This window comes from Eulemur rufifrons, chromosome 10 (assembly GCF_041146395.1).
Source record: "Eulemur rufifrons isolate Redbay chromosome 10, OSU_ERuf_1, whole genome shotgun sequence".
Classification (NCBI taxonomy): domain Eukaryota; kingdom Metazoa; phylum Chordata; class Mammalia; order Primates; family Lemuridae; genus Eulemur; species Eulemur rufifrons.
Window position 1 is genome coordinate 16289498 of NC_090992.1, and position 16286 is coordinate 16305783.

The 16286-nt window shown below is 43.3% G+C and overlaps 1 protein-coding gene across 1 annotated transcript in view; it reads right to left on the reverse strand.

Annotated features, from left to right (window-relative positions):
* Positions 1-16286, reverse strand: part of DOCK2 (dedicator of cytokinesis 2) — a 389839-nt gene that overhangs the window by 305450 nt on the left and 68103 nt on the right. The window contains exons 21-22 of the mRNA XM_069484225.1: positions 15413-15513; positions 14417-14551 (exon numbers count right to left, since the gene is read on the reverse strand). Coding sequence (XP_069340326.1) covers positions 14417-14551; positions 15413-15513 — 236 coding nt within the window. The remainder of the gene's footprint in view (positions 1-14416; positions 14552-15412; positions 15514-16286) is intronic.

Sequence of the window (16286 nt, forward strand, 5' to 3'; positions counted from 1 at the left end):
CCATCACCTCTCTCCTCTGGGGGTCTCTCAACCAACGCCCCTTTCCTCTCTCTTACCCTCTTTCTATCTAGTTTCTATGCAATGCTCAGAGGGATCCTTATAAAAACACAAATGTGATCATAGCACGTTCCTGTTTAAAATCCTCTCATGGTTCCTGAGCGGAAAAAACACAAACTGTCTTCCCTCTGCTCTCACACCAAACAATCGACACAAACAACTTCTGTGACCACATGTGTGGGGGTTTCTCCCCGCACACCAAGCAAGCAAGCAGTTCTGCAGTGGACACAGCTGGGTGTCCTCCAATTCAATCCAATTCTGATGCCGTCTACCTGGAGATGGGGTCAGATCCCACAGGGTGAGGGCTCGGTCCCCAAGACTTCCCTACTTCTTATGCCAATGGCAAGCCCAGGCTGTTTCACCTGGGCTTCTGATCTACCAGCTATGAATTAGGGTTCCCATGACCCCCTCCTTGGGTTTGATTAATTTGCTAGAGCAGCTCCCAGAACTCGGGGAAACAGTTATGTTTACTGGTTTATTACAAAGGATGCAGGGGTGGAGGAGGGGCACAGAGCCCCCATGCCCTCCCTGGGGGCCACCCTCCAGGAACCTCCACGTGTTCAGGTATCCAGAAGCTCTCCAAAGCCAATCCTTTTAGGTTTCTATGGAGGCTTCAGTAGGTAGGCATGATTGATTAAATCACTGGCCACTGGTGATGAACTTAACCTTCAGCCCCTCTCTGCTTCCTGAGGTTCGGGTGGAGCTGAAAGTCCCAGCCCTTTAATCTTGCCTTGGTCTTTCTGGTGATCAGTCCCAGCATGAAGCTACTTAGGGGCTGCCAGCCATCAGTCAACTCATTCGCATACATAAAGGCATCACTTTGAAAATTCCACGGATTTTCAGAGTTGTATGCCAGGAAAAGGGGTTGAAGACCAAATATATATTTCACAATATCCAGCTCCCCATTTCCCTGAGATAATGTCTAGATGTCATAGCCCAATTGACATTCAAGGCTCTTCCAGATCCAGTCCTTCCTACCCCTCTGGGCAATCTCCAGCCACTGTGTCCCTTGGTCACCGAATTCCAGCCACCCTGGCCTTTCCACAGTTCCACTGGGTCAAGCTCCCTCCTGTCTCGGGGAGCTCCCTCTGGATTTATTTTCACCTATTACACCCTACTCCTTTTCACCTGCCAACTCCTACTCATCCTTCAGGTCACAGTAGATGACACTTCCTCAGAGAAGCCTCCCTGACCCCGTGACAACAGTTGATCTCCTTCCTACATGCTCTAGGAGCACCTCACATACAATTCCCCTTAATTTTACATGCACCCACATGATTATCTGCTTTATGATTCTCTTTCCAACTGGACTAAAAATTCCAAGAAGACTCGTCTGTCCAATTCACTCTTATACCTCCAGTACCTAGTACAGTGACCTGCTCAATAAACACGTGTTGGATAACCACTTGATTGCTAACACAAACCCAACCTCTACCACTGGACAAGCATTTCAACTCATTTTGAAATAGACAGAGACCTTCATTATCAACTGAGATGCTTAAAAAGAGAAACTAAGTCTTACAGCACAGTGTGCATGGAACAGGTGTGTATGTGTTATTGCTGGGTGCAAGCAAGAATAAATGCTGAGTTAAAGGTCTTTTAGAAGCTATAGGTGGCTCCGAGAGTAATTCTTAAAAAGTTGAGAAACGCCAATGTACTGAAAAGCTGCTCACCATCTTTAGGTTTCCAGGACTAGCTATGAGGCACATTCTCCTCCTGCCTCACAGATGCCTTCCAAAGTGGGAAAACAGTAGCAGAAGCCCAGGCTCAGAGAAGCTGAGCATGCAATGCATGCAGAAGACAAAGGCTACAGCATAAGCCGGTGCAGGGGCCTTAACACGCTGTGCCATGCTGACTTCTAGGGCTTAGGAGAGGCCACGTTCTAACATTTATTGCAATGGGGAGGCACTAGATTATCATGTTAAATCCTATGAGAGGAGGAAATGTTAATAAAAGAAGAGGTGGCCTGACCCATACAGGGAGCTGTAAAATCCAGGGCTGCATTTTAGTCACCAGACCTCACTGACCCAGCTGTGCACACCTGGCCTGAAACCAAATGAAGAGAGCAACCAAATGACTCTGGGAAGCAAACCAAAACATAATGGACTGGCTACACTCTAGGAGGAGGACAGCTTTTACTTGGCTCCAACAGGTGTGCTTAGGGTTTCCATATGATAATTTATTCAACTAACAAAATTTTTGTTGAGCACTTCCTAGGTACCAATCACTGTGCTATCAAAGAATTTATAAAGGGAAATAAAGATTGACACAGACAAAAATACGTGGGCAATAAAAACATAAAATCAGGAGATTTGACTTAGCCAGAAAATCCTGAGGAAGTAACGCATGAGGTGACAATCAAAGGTGAATAAGAGAAAAGTGGGTGAGAAGGAGAGGGAGGGGCATTGCAGGCTGCTGAGACAGCAAGAGCACAGGGCCCTGTGGCAGAAGGGAGCCAAAAGAGAATTGCAAGGACTGCACGAAGGCCGAGGAGGCCAGGGGGAGAAAGCCTGGGGAGTCAGAGGAAAGGGGACCGCAGGGACCACAGGGGCCACGGTGCCAGCGCAGCAGACCCTTGCAGGCCACATTAGGCTTTGTCTTTGTCCAAAGAGGAATAAGAAGAAATGAGAGGACTTTAGGAAAGATAGTATCCTAATCCATTTGAGCTGAGGAACAATCGCTCTGGCTGCAGGGCAGAATAAAGTTTTAAAACCTCCATTTCCGACAGTGCGGTGGGCAAAACACCCCGGAAAACCTCTCAGCGGAAACAACTACCAAAGCTGCGTTTCTAAAATGAGCCAGTGAACTGCCAGGAAAGAAAGGAACCCACAGAGGACAAACACAAAGCAAAGTGTCACTCTGGGTACTTCAGAGCAATTTTGTCTTGAAGGCACCTGCTGAGCCCTAGTGTCCTTGAACTTGTACTTTGACGGCTGGTCAGGGAATAGAAGAAATGAGATAAATCCTAGGGCCTGCTCACATAAAGCTAGTTTCCCAGTTTGTTGCATCTTCTTTATAACAGAGGAAAAGAAATAAACCTATTGCCCAAAAAGGAATAATACGGGAACTACCGGTCTTTGGTGCCATGTATTGAGGGAAAATATGTCTCCAGTAAGAATTCTTTTTCTATTCCAGAGATGGGGTCTTACTATATTGCCCAGGCTGGCCTCAAACTCCTGGCCTCAAGGAGTTTGCCTGCCTCAGCTTCCCAAGTAGCTGGGACTACAGGCACGCAGTATGGCGCCTGGCCAAGAAAAGAATTCTTATCCACAAACCAGTCCTGTGTTTTGTTTTTGTTTTTGTTTTTGTTTTTTCCAAATTCATGTTCCTTGCTTGCATCCACAAACAGAAATTTTAACTTAAAGAGGTCTCTGGCTAGTAGTGCCCCCAGATGAATGAAAGAAGGAAACTCTGATTTTTTTTGGAGGAAAATAAAAACTTTAATTGAAAACTAAAAAAAATACATATCAACTGATAAAGTTTCCCAAAAAATTAGCTTTAGGAAATAATAATAGCAAAAAAATGGACAAGGATGCAAGGCCACCCAAAACAGAGACTGCAGAGTCAGACCCACAAAGATTCCCCCTGCTGGAATTACACAACAAAGAATATAAAATCAATACATTTAATATGCTTCAAAATATAAAAAGAATGCTTGAAAAGATGATCAAGAAACAAAGCATTATAAAAATGACAGATTAGACCTGAAAGAACTAACTGGAATTTTTGAAAATAAACAATATAATAATGGAAAGAAAAATCTCAGTATAAGAGTTAAACAGCGTATTAGACAAAGCTAAAGAGAGAAACTGGTGAACTGGAAAATAGCATCAAAGAAATTAGCCAGAATGAACCCAAAAAACAAAACAAAAAAATCAGAAACTATGAAAAAGAGTTTATGAGACCTGGAGAATATAATGAGGTCTAATATACATTGGTCGATATTTCAAAGAGATAATAGAATATATGGGGAAAATGCAAATATTAAAAAAGATAAGAATGATAATGTTTTTGGAACTGGTATTAAATATTCAAAACTCTAAATCCAGGAGAAGTAACCCCTACTAGTATAAACAAAATCATACTTAAGTACATCATGGTGAAACCGCAGAACATCAAAGATAAAGGGGTGGTATTAAAAGCCACCAGAGAGGAAAAAGCAGAATGCTTATAAAGAAACAACAGTAAGACTAACAGTTAACCTTATAGCAGAAGACAGTAAACAAACAAACAGAGCTGTAAATCTGTATCTAGAAAAACTTCCTTTCAAGTTTCAGAATAAAATCAGATAATTGAATTTGAGAGATTTTACCAAGAGAATTTACTAAAGTTAATTCTAAAAGATTTACTTCAAGAAGAAGGAAAACAAATATGAAAAGTCCAAGATAAAAGGAGGAAGAATGATAGACTTTTATTTTTTATTGTAGTTAAAAAACATAACATAAAATTAAACACCTTAACCATTTTAAAGTATACGGTACAGTAATGTTGATGAAATTTTACTGGAAAAAAACAAACACTGACTGTTTAAAACAATAATAATGCCTAATATGTGGTTTTATTTTTTAAAAATAAAACTAAAGTACTGCATAATCCTAGCATAACATTTAAGAGGGAAGTAACAGAGCCTTCTAAAATCCTTTTATTATTCAGGGGAATGTTAACAATATTAATTTAGACTTCATTAAGTTAAATATGTATGATAAAATATCTAGGTGGCCACTAATAGAATTGAATATAAAATGTAACATTCAAACTAGTAAAAGGGAAAAAAATGAGTGAGAAAACTGAAAACAATCCAAAAGAAAGAAAGAGAAAAAAAGGACAGAGAAGTTAGGGTGGTGGGGAGGCTATACAGCTAACAAGGTAGAAATAAAGGCAAACATCAGTCATCACAATAAAACCTATTATCTCTTCATAATGAATATCATTAACAACTTCCTTAAACTGATAATAAGCATCTACAATAAAAATACAAAGCACCATTTGTGGTACCATTTCTATTCAACACTGACCTAGAATCCCAGCCAGCACAGTAAGATGGGGAGAAAAAGGATTAGCATTAGAAAGGAAGATATAAAACTTTCTATATTTACAGATGTTATAATTGTCAGTCTAGGAAATCCAAAAATCTCTATGGAGAATAGACTCGAGGAGGACAAGAATGGACGCAGCAAGGCCACTGGAGAAAGGTGCTGCCGCAGCGCAGGTGTGGGGTGGTGGGAACTTGGAGGAGGAAGTTGGTAGTGAGGAAGGAAAGATGCGGTGAATTGAGAGACATTTAAGAGGGGCGAGGTTGGACTGTGGGTCGGTGAGGTGGGGCACGTCAGGAGTTTGGTTCTGGATCTGCTAACTTGGAATTGCCTGTGGGATCCTAAAGAAGGAGCTATCAAGGAAACGATTGCATACATGGTTGGTGAAGGGGTCAGGCTGGATTTCTGAGTTATGTGCACAGAAGTGATAACGGAAGCAGTGGGTTTGGATGTGTCCATCTGCGAAGCAGGAATTGAGTGAAAAGAGGAGAAGACCAGTCTGGGCATCAGGACCTCCTAAGGGGGAATAACAGAGTGGTCTGAGAAGCATGAGGACTACAAAAAGGGTTCTGTGTTGCAGAAGTCAAGGGAAGAAAGTGTTTCAAGGAAGAGAGAGAGGTCGGTGGCATAAAAGGCTGTGGCTCATACTACCAGGCTAATTGTTGGCATGGTAATATTATTATCTGTGGCTTAGTCACAAAATATGTTTAATTATTGGCAACCTTTTCATTTTTATCATCCCTGTGGTACCCAAGACATGTGGTTTACCCTCTCCCCAAGAATGCCCATTTGACAGGAAATTAGGAAAACATAATTAATACCATTCAGCCGAGCAAATTTTACCCTGGAAGAGCACTCGTCTGAGAAGAGGTACCCTGCTCACAAGAATGCCCCGCGGCATGATGCACTCTCATGACCGCATCAAATGACTCTGACAGCCGCTGCTGCTTTAGACAACAGGGGTCTTCAGACACACACATTACAGACAACTGAGAAGTGACTATAATTGTATACTTGAAAAAAAAAATTTGTCCATAACCACAACCAAAAATACACAGTGGCAAAAACATAAATAGCTTTTAAAACCAGCAAATGTTGTGACCGTAGAACAATAATGTTTAGCAGCGTTGAGAGACTGCAAGAAGAACTCTAGGGATTACTTACTGATTTGAGGAAGCACAAACTATGTCTACCCTTTAGCCCTATTAAAGCAGGAACAACTTACGTCATGTGTCTCTTACATGAGGTGACCAAAGAGGCCTACAGGGCTTATGAAACACATGTGGCCCATGGCATTTGCCGTCTAGGTGTTATACAGCATGCTACCTCACGTGCAAGCATTTTTAGTTAAGCACCTTCTGAGGACTTTGCAATACACTTGGAACAATCCCTGCATGGTAGCCTCTGCCTCGCTCTCAAAATTCCTTTCTCCTACTCTCCCTTTGCTCACTATATTCAGCTGCACTAGTCTTCTCTAACTTCCTGTAAAACTCCTCCTTCCTTCCATCCATCCCTTGCATGGCTGGCTCATTTGCATCCTTCACATCTCAGTTTACACGTCACTTCTTCAGGATCCTCACAATAACCCTGTGAGGCAATCCTCATTTTAGACAAGGAAACTGAGGCACGGAGGTGACGTGACTTGCCCGAGGTCACACAGCCACTGGGATTCACACCCAGGCAGTCTGGCTCCAGGGCCTCCTCTCACCACACTCTGCCATTCCACCTGTCTCAACCACACACTTGCTCATTCCTTTCACTGGCATTTGTGGCAGTTTAGAACTACTTGGTTTATTTCTTTTTTTTTTTTTTTTTTTCCTGTGCCTCCCAGTATTACCTGAAGGCAGCATGATGCAGAGATTACAGCTCTCTTGTTCACTACAGTATTCTAGCATAGAACTTGGACAAACAGTAAGACTCAAAAAGGTTTACTGAACAAATGAATGAATAAATGAATGAATAAAATCAATGTGTCTCTGTAGCAGGCTACATTAGGACAGTAGATCAGGCAGATAGAAGCCCTGAAGGACAGTGACCATATGAACCTCCTGACTAAGTCCTTTTCGATCTTCCTTCTACCCAAAGACACAACAAGCAGCAAGCCCAACAAGTGAGCCATACATTATTTTCTACTAAAGAAACAAATGCTGCTTCAGGGTGATGCCTGCCTCAAGCGCATTTGACAAGATCACAAAGCACATCTAGTCATTCCAGTTCCACTCGGTGGGAGTCCCTGAAGATTGTGTTAGCTGTGGTGAATTCCACCCCTCTGGCAAACCAGACCTTTCTTATCCGGTGTGTCCATGTTTAGTTACAGGGGATTTGCAAACACATTTCCTAAAACCACATATTTACTCAGTAAATTGCTCTCCCACCCAAGTCATTCTCTGAGGAACTGTCAGAGCCCCGGCATTTGACAGCAATAGCCACGTTTGCGCTCAGGCAAGGGTCCTGCCGCAAGCCAGCTCTCAGACTTCTAACAGGGGGGTAACAAGCAAAGGAAATCATCTACTGGTTCAACCTAGAAGAATGAGTATCTTGAGTCCTTGTGGCTTTCCCTTAACTGTCCACAGCACGGGATAGCCTTGTTCTGCAAAATTAAGCCACTTAAAGGGACATGGGAGAAAATGAGACCCCCATGTCCTACACTGAGCTGTGAGCAGGGCATGAAACAGTTTGCCCAGTCTCTGAAGCATGGGCAGGGGGAAGCCAGTCTAGGATTGCACCCTGGCAAAGAACCATCCAAATGTCAGTAATTTACATGCAGATGAGGGAAAATCAACTGCACTTCAAACCCTAATCCCTCTGCATGCTCTGATGGCCTCTGGACTGGACTGGATGTCAGGAAAGATGCTAAGCCCTGGGAAAGAGGTAGCTGATTCACTGATGCCCTCCTAATTGCAAAACGTCACGCCTCTAATCAGCTTTCAGTCTCAAGACCTCACTGAACAGCTGACACTGCTCCCTTGAAACATTCCCTTTCCTGGTTTCTGGAATGCCAATCCCTCTTACTGCTTTTCCTGTGGCCTGATCCAGCCTTCAGTGGGACCCTCGTTCACTCATCCCTTCAATGGGCTAACTCCCTGGGTTACATTCTCAGTTTTATAGTATTACTCACCGATTAGACAATAGTTCCAAATACCTCTTTGCATCAATTTCTACCAAAACTGTATCTCCATTCTCCACTCTCCTAAACTCCAAATCTGTATCTAACTGCCTGCTATACATTTCCATCTGGCTACTCCAATAAACACCTCAAACACTTTATGTCCCAAACTAAACACACCATAACATGCTGGTCTGCAATGCCAGGTCAAATGGGCCAGAAAGTTCAGGGTCAGATCAGGTGACTTGCGCCTCCTCCAATCCATGCCCACATTCACTTAGTTCTGGCAAGCGCACTGCCTAGAAACCCCTATCTTCTTCCTTTCCTCTCCTCTATCCTGCTGTGACTGCCTTAGTTCAAGTCCTCTTGCCGGATTATTGCAACAGCTTCCTCACTGACCTTCCATTTCCAGCCTCTCCCTTTCTGTGCCACCTTCCACAAACTAACCTTCCTCCCTCAGTGGAACTCTGTCTAAAACGTGAATCTAATCATCTTAATCCCCTGTTTTAGAGCCTCAATTACTCCCCACTGCCTAAAGCAGTGGTTTCCAAGCTGCTCCAAGGAGAAAAAATTTTTTTGCATTTTAAGCATGACTCTCAATAGAGGCTTATTTATTTATAAATTATATCCACGTACTATTCTAAGTGTGTATAAAGTTTAATTTCTTCATCTGGGATAAAACAAATTTTAATATTTTTATCTGATCCCAGTGGATTAGTTTGTGTGCCCACTGGGCACCCACTGTGTGCTCTAATGATGAAGGGCAGCATCTCCACTGAAGTCCCCCCGCACAGAGGATGAAGTCAAAGTCAAGCTCCTGGGTCTAGCACGAAAGGTGTTTCACAATGTAGCTTCAAACCCCCTGTCCAGATGCATCACGGCCCCTTTCTCCGCCACCACGGCCTCCCCCGGTGGCCACTCCTCCCCACAAACATGCTATTCACGTGTGGGCACAGCATGGCACAGAGAACCTCAGCTTGGGTATCAGATCCCTCCCTGCCAGCATCCAGCTGTGTCACCTGGAGTCACTTTCTGCACCTTTCTGGGCCTCCACTTCCTCTTTTGTATGATTAACATAAGACCTCTGCCTTGCTGTGCTGTATTAAGTGAGGTAGAGTGAAAAGTAATGCAGAGACAAGCACAGAGCGAGGCTTAATAAACGGTACCAGAGAGCAGCAGGAGTAATCGGAAGTTCTATTACATACGTTGTGCTTAGACTTTGGGATTCTCTGTTCTCCCATAGGCTGGCTTCTCAAATACCATTCAATGTCTGGTTCAAAACACCACCTCCTCTGAGAAGAATTACTGATCCGCCCAAGGTGGAGTTTGTCATTCAAACCTCTTGGTCCTCCCGAGGACCATTTGTAAGCCTCTGTTGTGATATTATATCACTGACCATTGCTCAGCCCAGAGAACTGTGACTTGATTGCTGGGATGCAGGTCTATCCTGCCCACTACCTTGCCAGTATTTAAGGAAGTCTGACTTACCAATTTCAGAGTCCCCAGCCCTTAACAAAGTGCCTAGTACACACTAGGTGCTCAAAAGATGCTTACCAATATTTCCATAGGCAAAGGGAAAAGAGAACTATTTAAAAGCTCATACATATACACAATTTCATGTTATAATAACGACAACTTACTTAACAGTTAACAAAGCACTTTCGCATATGTTTGTGAGAAACAGGCTGTTAGCTCCCCCTCAACACTGCGGCGACGCATAAAATAGATAATAAATTAAAGAGAAGTCACTGTTTGACAATATCCTTTTGATGACAGTTTTCTCTTCCATCCTGATCTGATGCCAAGTTAGTGTTACCATAAAATAGTCCCATTAACTGCGATTGTGCAGTTTACTAAGCCATTACTGTCATCAAAAAGTAAAATTATATTCAAAACCGAAAACAGAGGCTTACGTGGGAATAAATGGCATTAACATGCAAACAAATTACATGCAAGAGAAACAGGAATAGCATTGTGACAGGCATTTCAGCCCAGGCTCAGCATAAACACATGATTACATTTTAATATTTATTCATACATGAACAATGAAAACAAATCACACTGGCAAGTACCTTTGAGTTAAATTCACATTTGTTTAAAAAGGCAGAGGCTTATGTATTCTCCCCGACTGCAGGCTAAGCTGAGCACGCCAGAGCTGTACTCAGGCATTCTTGCTGCCTAACATATTCATGAGCTGGAGGGTGAACCACCATATACTATTTACATAAGAAGAAACTGAGCTGGTGGGGGGATAAGGTGTAGCTTGGTAGCAGTGGAGGGTGGGGGTGGGGTGCAGAATAAAGAAAGATGCAAAAAAGAAGAAAAAAGGCAAAAGAAGATACTAGAAAGCTGGTGTCTGGGTTTCAATCATTGATGCCGAAGGCGGTTAGAGGAAGGGCAATCACATCCGGCCCTTGGTGAGGCGAGCTAGACTGGAGGTGTCCACTGCGGCTGTGAACCAGGCTCCTAAGATGCCCTTGTTAATGAAGTGGCAGCCCCCAGTGGCACTGCCCACACCATGGAGGTCCTTCCGGGCTCCCAGGTGAGGAGTGGGGAGCAGGATGGTGTTTCCAGAAGCTGTGGCCCCCATCGGGATGCACAGTGTAATCTCTCTTTCCCTGACCGGTGACTGGTTTCCAAAGAGTGTGAGCTCACCTGGCCTGCCCTACATCAGCTTTGCTTTATTCATTCCCTGGGGACAAGGATAAAGTCACAGTTGCCTGGACAGCTTCACTGTAATGATGAGGGTGCCTTTCCTGACCACTCTTGCTCCAAGTCATCATTTTCTTTACTGAATTCCTACCATGCTTAGGGATGGTATCATGAGACTTAGCACCGAAACCCACGCAGCCGGGCACCTCGCAGCAGCCCCTGATGATGCTCAGCCTCCAGCTGGAGCTGCTCTCTCTCGGGACAGCCCCTCTGCTTGGCCAACCAGACTTCACACTTGCATGGCCCAGAAAAAAGTCCTCACTAAGCCAGGCACTTACAGGGATGAAAATATCACTCCCTCGAGGTCTGTCCAGCATGAACATTGTACTGACAATATTACTCCACGCTGCTCCTGTACTCTAGCTGCGGCAGCATTAGGCCTTGTCCAGGGCCCCGTGTTCTGGCTCTCCTGTCTTATCCTCGCAGAAGCTCTGCATCCTCACTTCCTAGCCAGTAGGAAGGGGAGCTGCTCAGCATCCATCACACGCAACACGGGAGCACAGGCTGCTCCAGACTCCGAGTAATTCCACAAGCTCAGAAACCATGGGGATCAGCACAGCTGGTAGTCTGAGCGTCAGGATCAAAGACACTGCAAGGGCTTTGTAAAGAAGCTCAATATCTAGAAAATAAGCACCTCAGCTGTTTCAGAATGTGCCTCATTCTCCTCCATACCTCCCAGGGGCTCAGCCATTCCACAAAAGCCCAGTGGATCTTGGTCATATTTACGGCCACCCAGCATCTGTTGGACACACTTCCTACAATTAAGGAATTTTCTGAACTTAAGCCTGCCTCCTGCAGCAGAAGCTAGAACCTGCTCTGCCAGCTTCCTTTGCAGCTACGGCACAGGCGTGTGCCCAGCCAGAGACACCTGCTCCAGACTTTGACTCAGGAGTTAGTGACACAAGAACAGGGGACAAGGAACTCACTTTCTTTGACTATCAATAGAAATGAATCATTCTGAAAACAATAATGCAATAAAAATTCCACTCCTTCTCAACAACTTCTCTTTCTCCCTCACCCAACTGCATCCTGCATATTGATACGGGAAAATCCTTAGCCCTGGCAAGTGTCCATGTGCAGTATGTGCAAAAAGAAAAAAAAAATGTCAAGGGAACAACTAATGGGAGCTAGATCAGCTGCAATTATCCACATGGGGAAAGAGAACAAAGGAATAACAGGAAACAGAAACAATACCACACACAATAAGCCCAAGAGTAATAATTATATTCTGATTTCCCACCAGCTGGTTTAGAAATCTCAAAGCATTGAACCTCCTATTTCCTAGTTTTCCAAGTAAAATGCCCCCCTCATGTGAGGAAATACCCTGACCACTTCCCAATACCTTACAGGCCCCACTAGAGAGCAGATCATTGCTAAAGATTCTAAAATGATCAAGACACAAAACTCACCTTCTCCCAGCATGAGGTCCCAGACCCTCTTTGCAGGTCAGCCTACATTTTTGTTCATGAGAAAGGATTCAAGGCTAGGCCTGAGTTGCTTTAGGGACATCTCTTCTCACCAAATGTCAGTAATGTTCCTTATGCTATACTAAGGACACAGCAAAGAATAACAGATCACCTTGCTCCTTAATAGGCCAAAAGTCAATTAGCATTCAAGCAGCACTGAATCTTCACCAATTTAAGAGTTAGGGGCTCTGCAAGATGACATGCCTTGAGGCAGAGAAGGTGAAAGCAAATGTACAAATGTACTTTGTTCTAGAAGATGGAAGAGACAAAAACTAAGAGAGATAAAAACAAGAAGGAAATGGAAGGGAAGGAAGAAAGGAAGGAAGGAAGAATATCAGGGAATAGAAACAATAAAATAAATAAACAAAAGGAAGAGTTGGGGAAGAAGATATGATAAATAGAAAATACATTCTTCCTATAGATCGGATATTCTCACTTGGAAGATGGGATAAGAGATCCTTGCCTATTACCCTGGAACTATGATGTCCAAATCCTTGAACTCCTCCCAGAAACTCAACTCTTACAAAGACTCATTGGAGTCTCCTCTTGGTTTTCAGAACATTGACAAGTATCTCTCGAACCTGGAAGAATACCTTGCTAAGACCTGACTATCTGGCAAGCCAGAGGAATTTGAAACAGATACTTCACTTTCAGAATAACCTAAGTGACACATGTTGTGTGGCATGGTTCAAGACACTCGCACCTCTCTACTCATCATCTGAAATCTCAAAGAGAGTTTTAAGAGAATCCCAAGTGATTACCCGTTTCAGATGCCTTGTCAAGTATCAAGCTGTAGCAGCCCACTCATTGTCATGATCAAAATGATGGGTATAGACTTCAACTTTCTTTCGGGAAGTCAATTCTCCAATAGAACAAGTCCACACCATAAGTGGCTGGCCTGCCCCATGGCCACAACCACACAGCTGCATATTCATCCCCCAGCCATGCTGTTTGATTAAGACCTTGGCACATACCCAGGACAGTTCTTGGCACAGGGTTTTGCTAGAACAACAAGGAACCCTAGGGTTCCTTCAGTTTGTAGAATATGAACCCAAGGCTTCTAGTGGCCTCTATGTTGGAAACTTGTCTCAGAAGGAAATCAGCTAAAGGGAAGCAAAGTCACGATCTGGAGGTGAAGACTCTCCCGAAGACAGTGAGCATCTGGATTCAGCCATGACGGAGGCCAACTACACCCCAGATTTTCCAATGATGTGAAATAAAGTCCCGTTTCTCCTTAAGTCAGTTTCTGGTGAACATTCTTCATTTACACTGATAAGAGCCCAGATGATACATTCCTTGTATGCTTTTTTCTTATTTCCCATCGCACATAACCAACCACCAATCCTCTACCTAACTTTGCCTTCTAGCCAGGATGAATACAAATTGTTCTTTCATAGAGTGCATTTGAATACCTCCGTCTCCAAAGCCCTTCAAAGAGGCAGCTGGGGAGCTGAGCCCAGTCTCTCTCTCCCACTGCAAGACCCCATTGCAGTGATCCTAAAAAGAAAGAGGCAGCTAGCCTCTGTGATACTGGCCGTCACCATCAAAATCCCTTTAAGTGCTCTAACGTACCAGCTCACTTGTTGGCTATTAGGATTTCAAGGACAGACAGGTCAACTACAAATACCAGCTCATCTGCCGTGCACAAAGTACGAGAGCCAAATAAATGTCAAACTCCCTGAGTTCTGTTCTTCCCACTCCCAGCTCCTCTAACATTGAATATAGATTCCTGGAAAATGTTCACCATTTTTCAAATCAAGTGAAGAATATTAGATTAAACACAGAAGAGCCTCAACTCACAAATCACATTCATTGGATGAAACATAACTCTGCAACATGGTAAGATTTCTTTCTTTTTTCTCAAATGAACTTAGAGGGTACAATTATTACATACTCAAAATTCTTTAGGTTGCATTCTTAAGTTGTTTTTGATCGACAGTTGGTTATAATTTTGTAAACATGTTTCTCCTACAGTAAAGATACTGTTGCATCCCACAAGAATTGCAGAGCTGATAAATCACTTGAACATAACAAGTACTCACTGTGAAAATAACGTCCTCGACCGAACAATGAACTTGAACACGTATTCCAAAGCTTTCAGAGTTCTCAGGATCGGCTCGCATTGCTCCCCTCTGCTGGAGGTATCCAAGTAAGTCTTCAGCACTGTCATCAACTTCCTGAAAAGGGGTAATATTTTCAGAATGCATCTCTTTCTTTTTAACCCAGAGCATGGTAATTAGTTTGCTCAGTAAATTATAAGACATTCAATCAAAGGTTAAAGGTGGTGGTATAGCCAAGCTCACTCACTCATTTGTAAGCATAAAAAGAGCTCTGCTTAAAAAAACATATTTATTATAGGGAACAAATAAGTATTTCCTATCCATAAAAATGCCAGCAAAGAAAGAATTAGTGAGGAAAAAAGATCTTTTGACTAGGAAAACTAATCACAATCAGGCTACAAGAGGGAATAATGGTGGCGATAATGTCTTTTTCAGCTTTTTCTTTCTACAGAAAGTGTTCTTGTAATATCATGGAACTTCCTTGCTTAGAAAGTTTCCATGTTTCTTCTTTACCAATAGAGTAGACTTCAAACTACTTGCCTGCCTCTCCTGGGTCCTTCACAAACTGGCCCCCACCAAACTCTCCAGCATCAACTCCCATCTCTAATCCTCAGCTCCCTACTCCCAAGCTACACTGAGCTACATGGTATGTGCACTCTCTTTTCTCCAGCTTTGGGTGCTGGTGTCCACCACAAATACAAGTAACTGCTCAGTCATTGATAGTTGCCTAGCTGAAGGAATGAATGAATGAATAGGCAGTTCCACAAACTACTGCCACTATAAAGATTCATCCCAACCCATGGGTTTTGCATATTTTTATTGATATCCAAATAACCTAGGCATGGGCTAGATTTCGTCAGAAAAGGGAGAACTCACACAGATTAGTGACAAGGGAAATTACTCAAGTTCCTGTGCCCTAGGCATCCTGGCAGGGCAAGGAGGAGGTGGAAAGAAATCCCCACGTGCACAGTTACCTACTTGTAAGCCAAGGTAGCACTGAAATGCTGTTGGATGTAGGCCTCCAGAACGGTGTTGAAATGCTGAAATTTCCGGTCTGCAATGAGTCCTATAATGTAGATCTGAGGAAGACGCAGGGAATCAGTATTTTCAGGGCAAACCCAGGGCAAGACGCCATATTCACCTGGCATAACTCAACCCCTATCAAAATTCTCTTACCCAGGAGTTAGCTCACTAATATATAGTTAGTCCTTTTCATTAAGGTAGTGTTCCTCCAAAAAGCATTTCATGAAGTGTGCTGCATGGTGTTATAAGATAAAAGGATTTCATGGTCAAATAACAGGTTATCATCATTATACTGCCTTCCTTACTGCAGAACTTTTCAGAGCCTTTACTCTACTAATGTGCATTGTGAATCTCTAAGAGGGTCATGCAACATTCAGCACTTCCCTGAGTTAATTAATCAAAGGATCTTTTTGTCAGGAAACCTCTTTCCTGTAGGGCTAGCATTCTAGGAGATCCTCTTGGGAAGCACTTGATTAAGCCACAGTTGTCTCCAAGTTTAAAAATGCAAATACTCATGACACTAGGGGTCAACCCATGAAGACTTTATTGGGCACAGATACCCTAATGCAGATGTTTCTTATGTTTATTTTGACATGACACTGAGAAAATGTGAGTAGTGACAGGGAGAGGAGAAAGAGGCCGTGTAGGAAGATTGAGGCAGGAAAGATCTGGATGGCCTCCCACCATGAAAGGTTCCAGGTGGACAGGAGGAGTGTAATGCCTCAGTGAGTTAAAGGTCGTGAGGAAGAAGAAGGTAAAAGGACAGGTAGGAAACATTTTTGGTGCTCTACAATGTAGACTAGCCCCCAGCATTCATGGAAAGCCATAT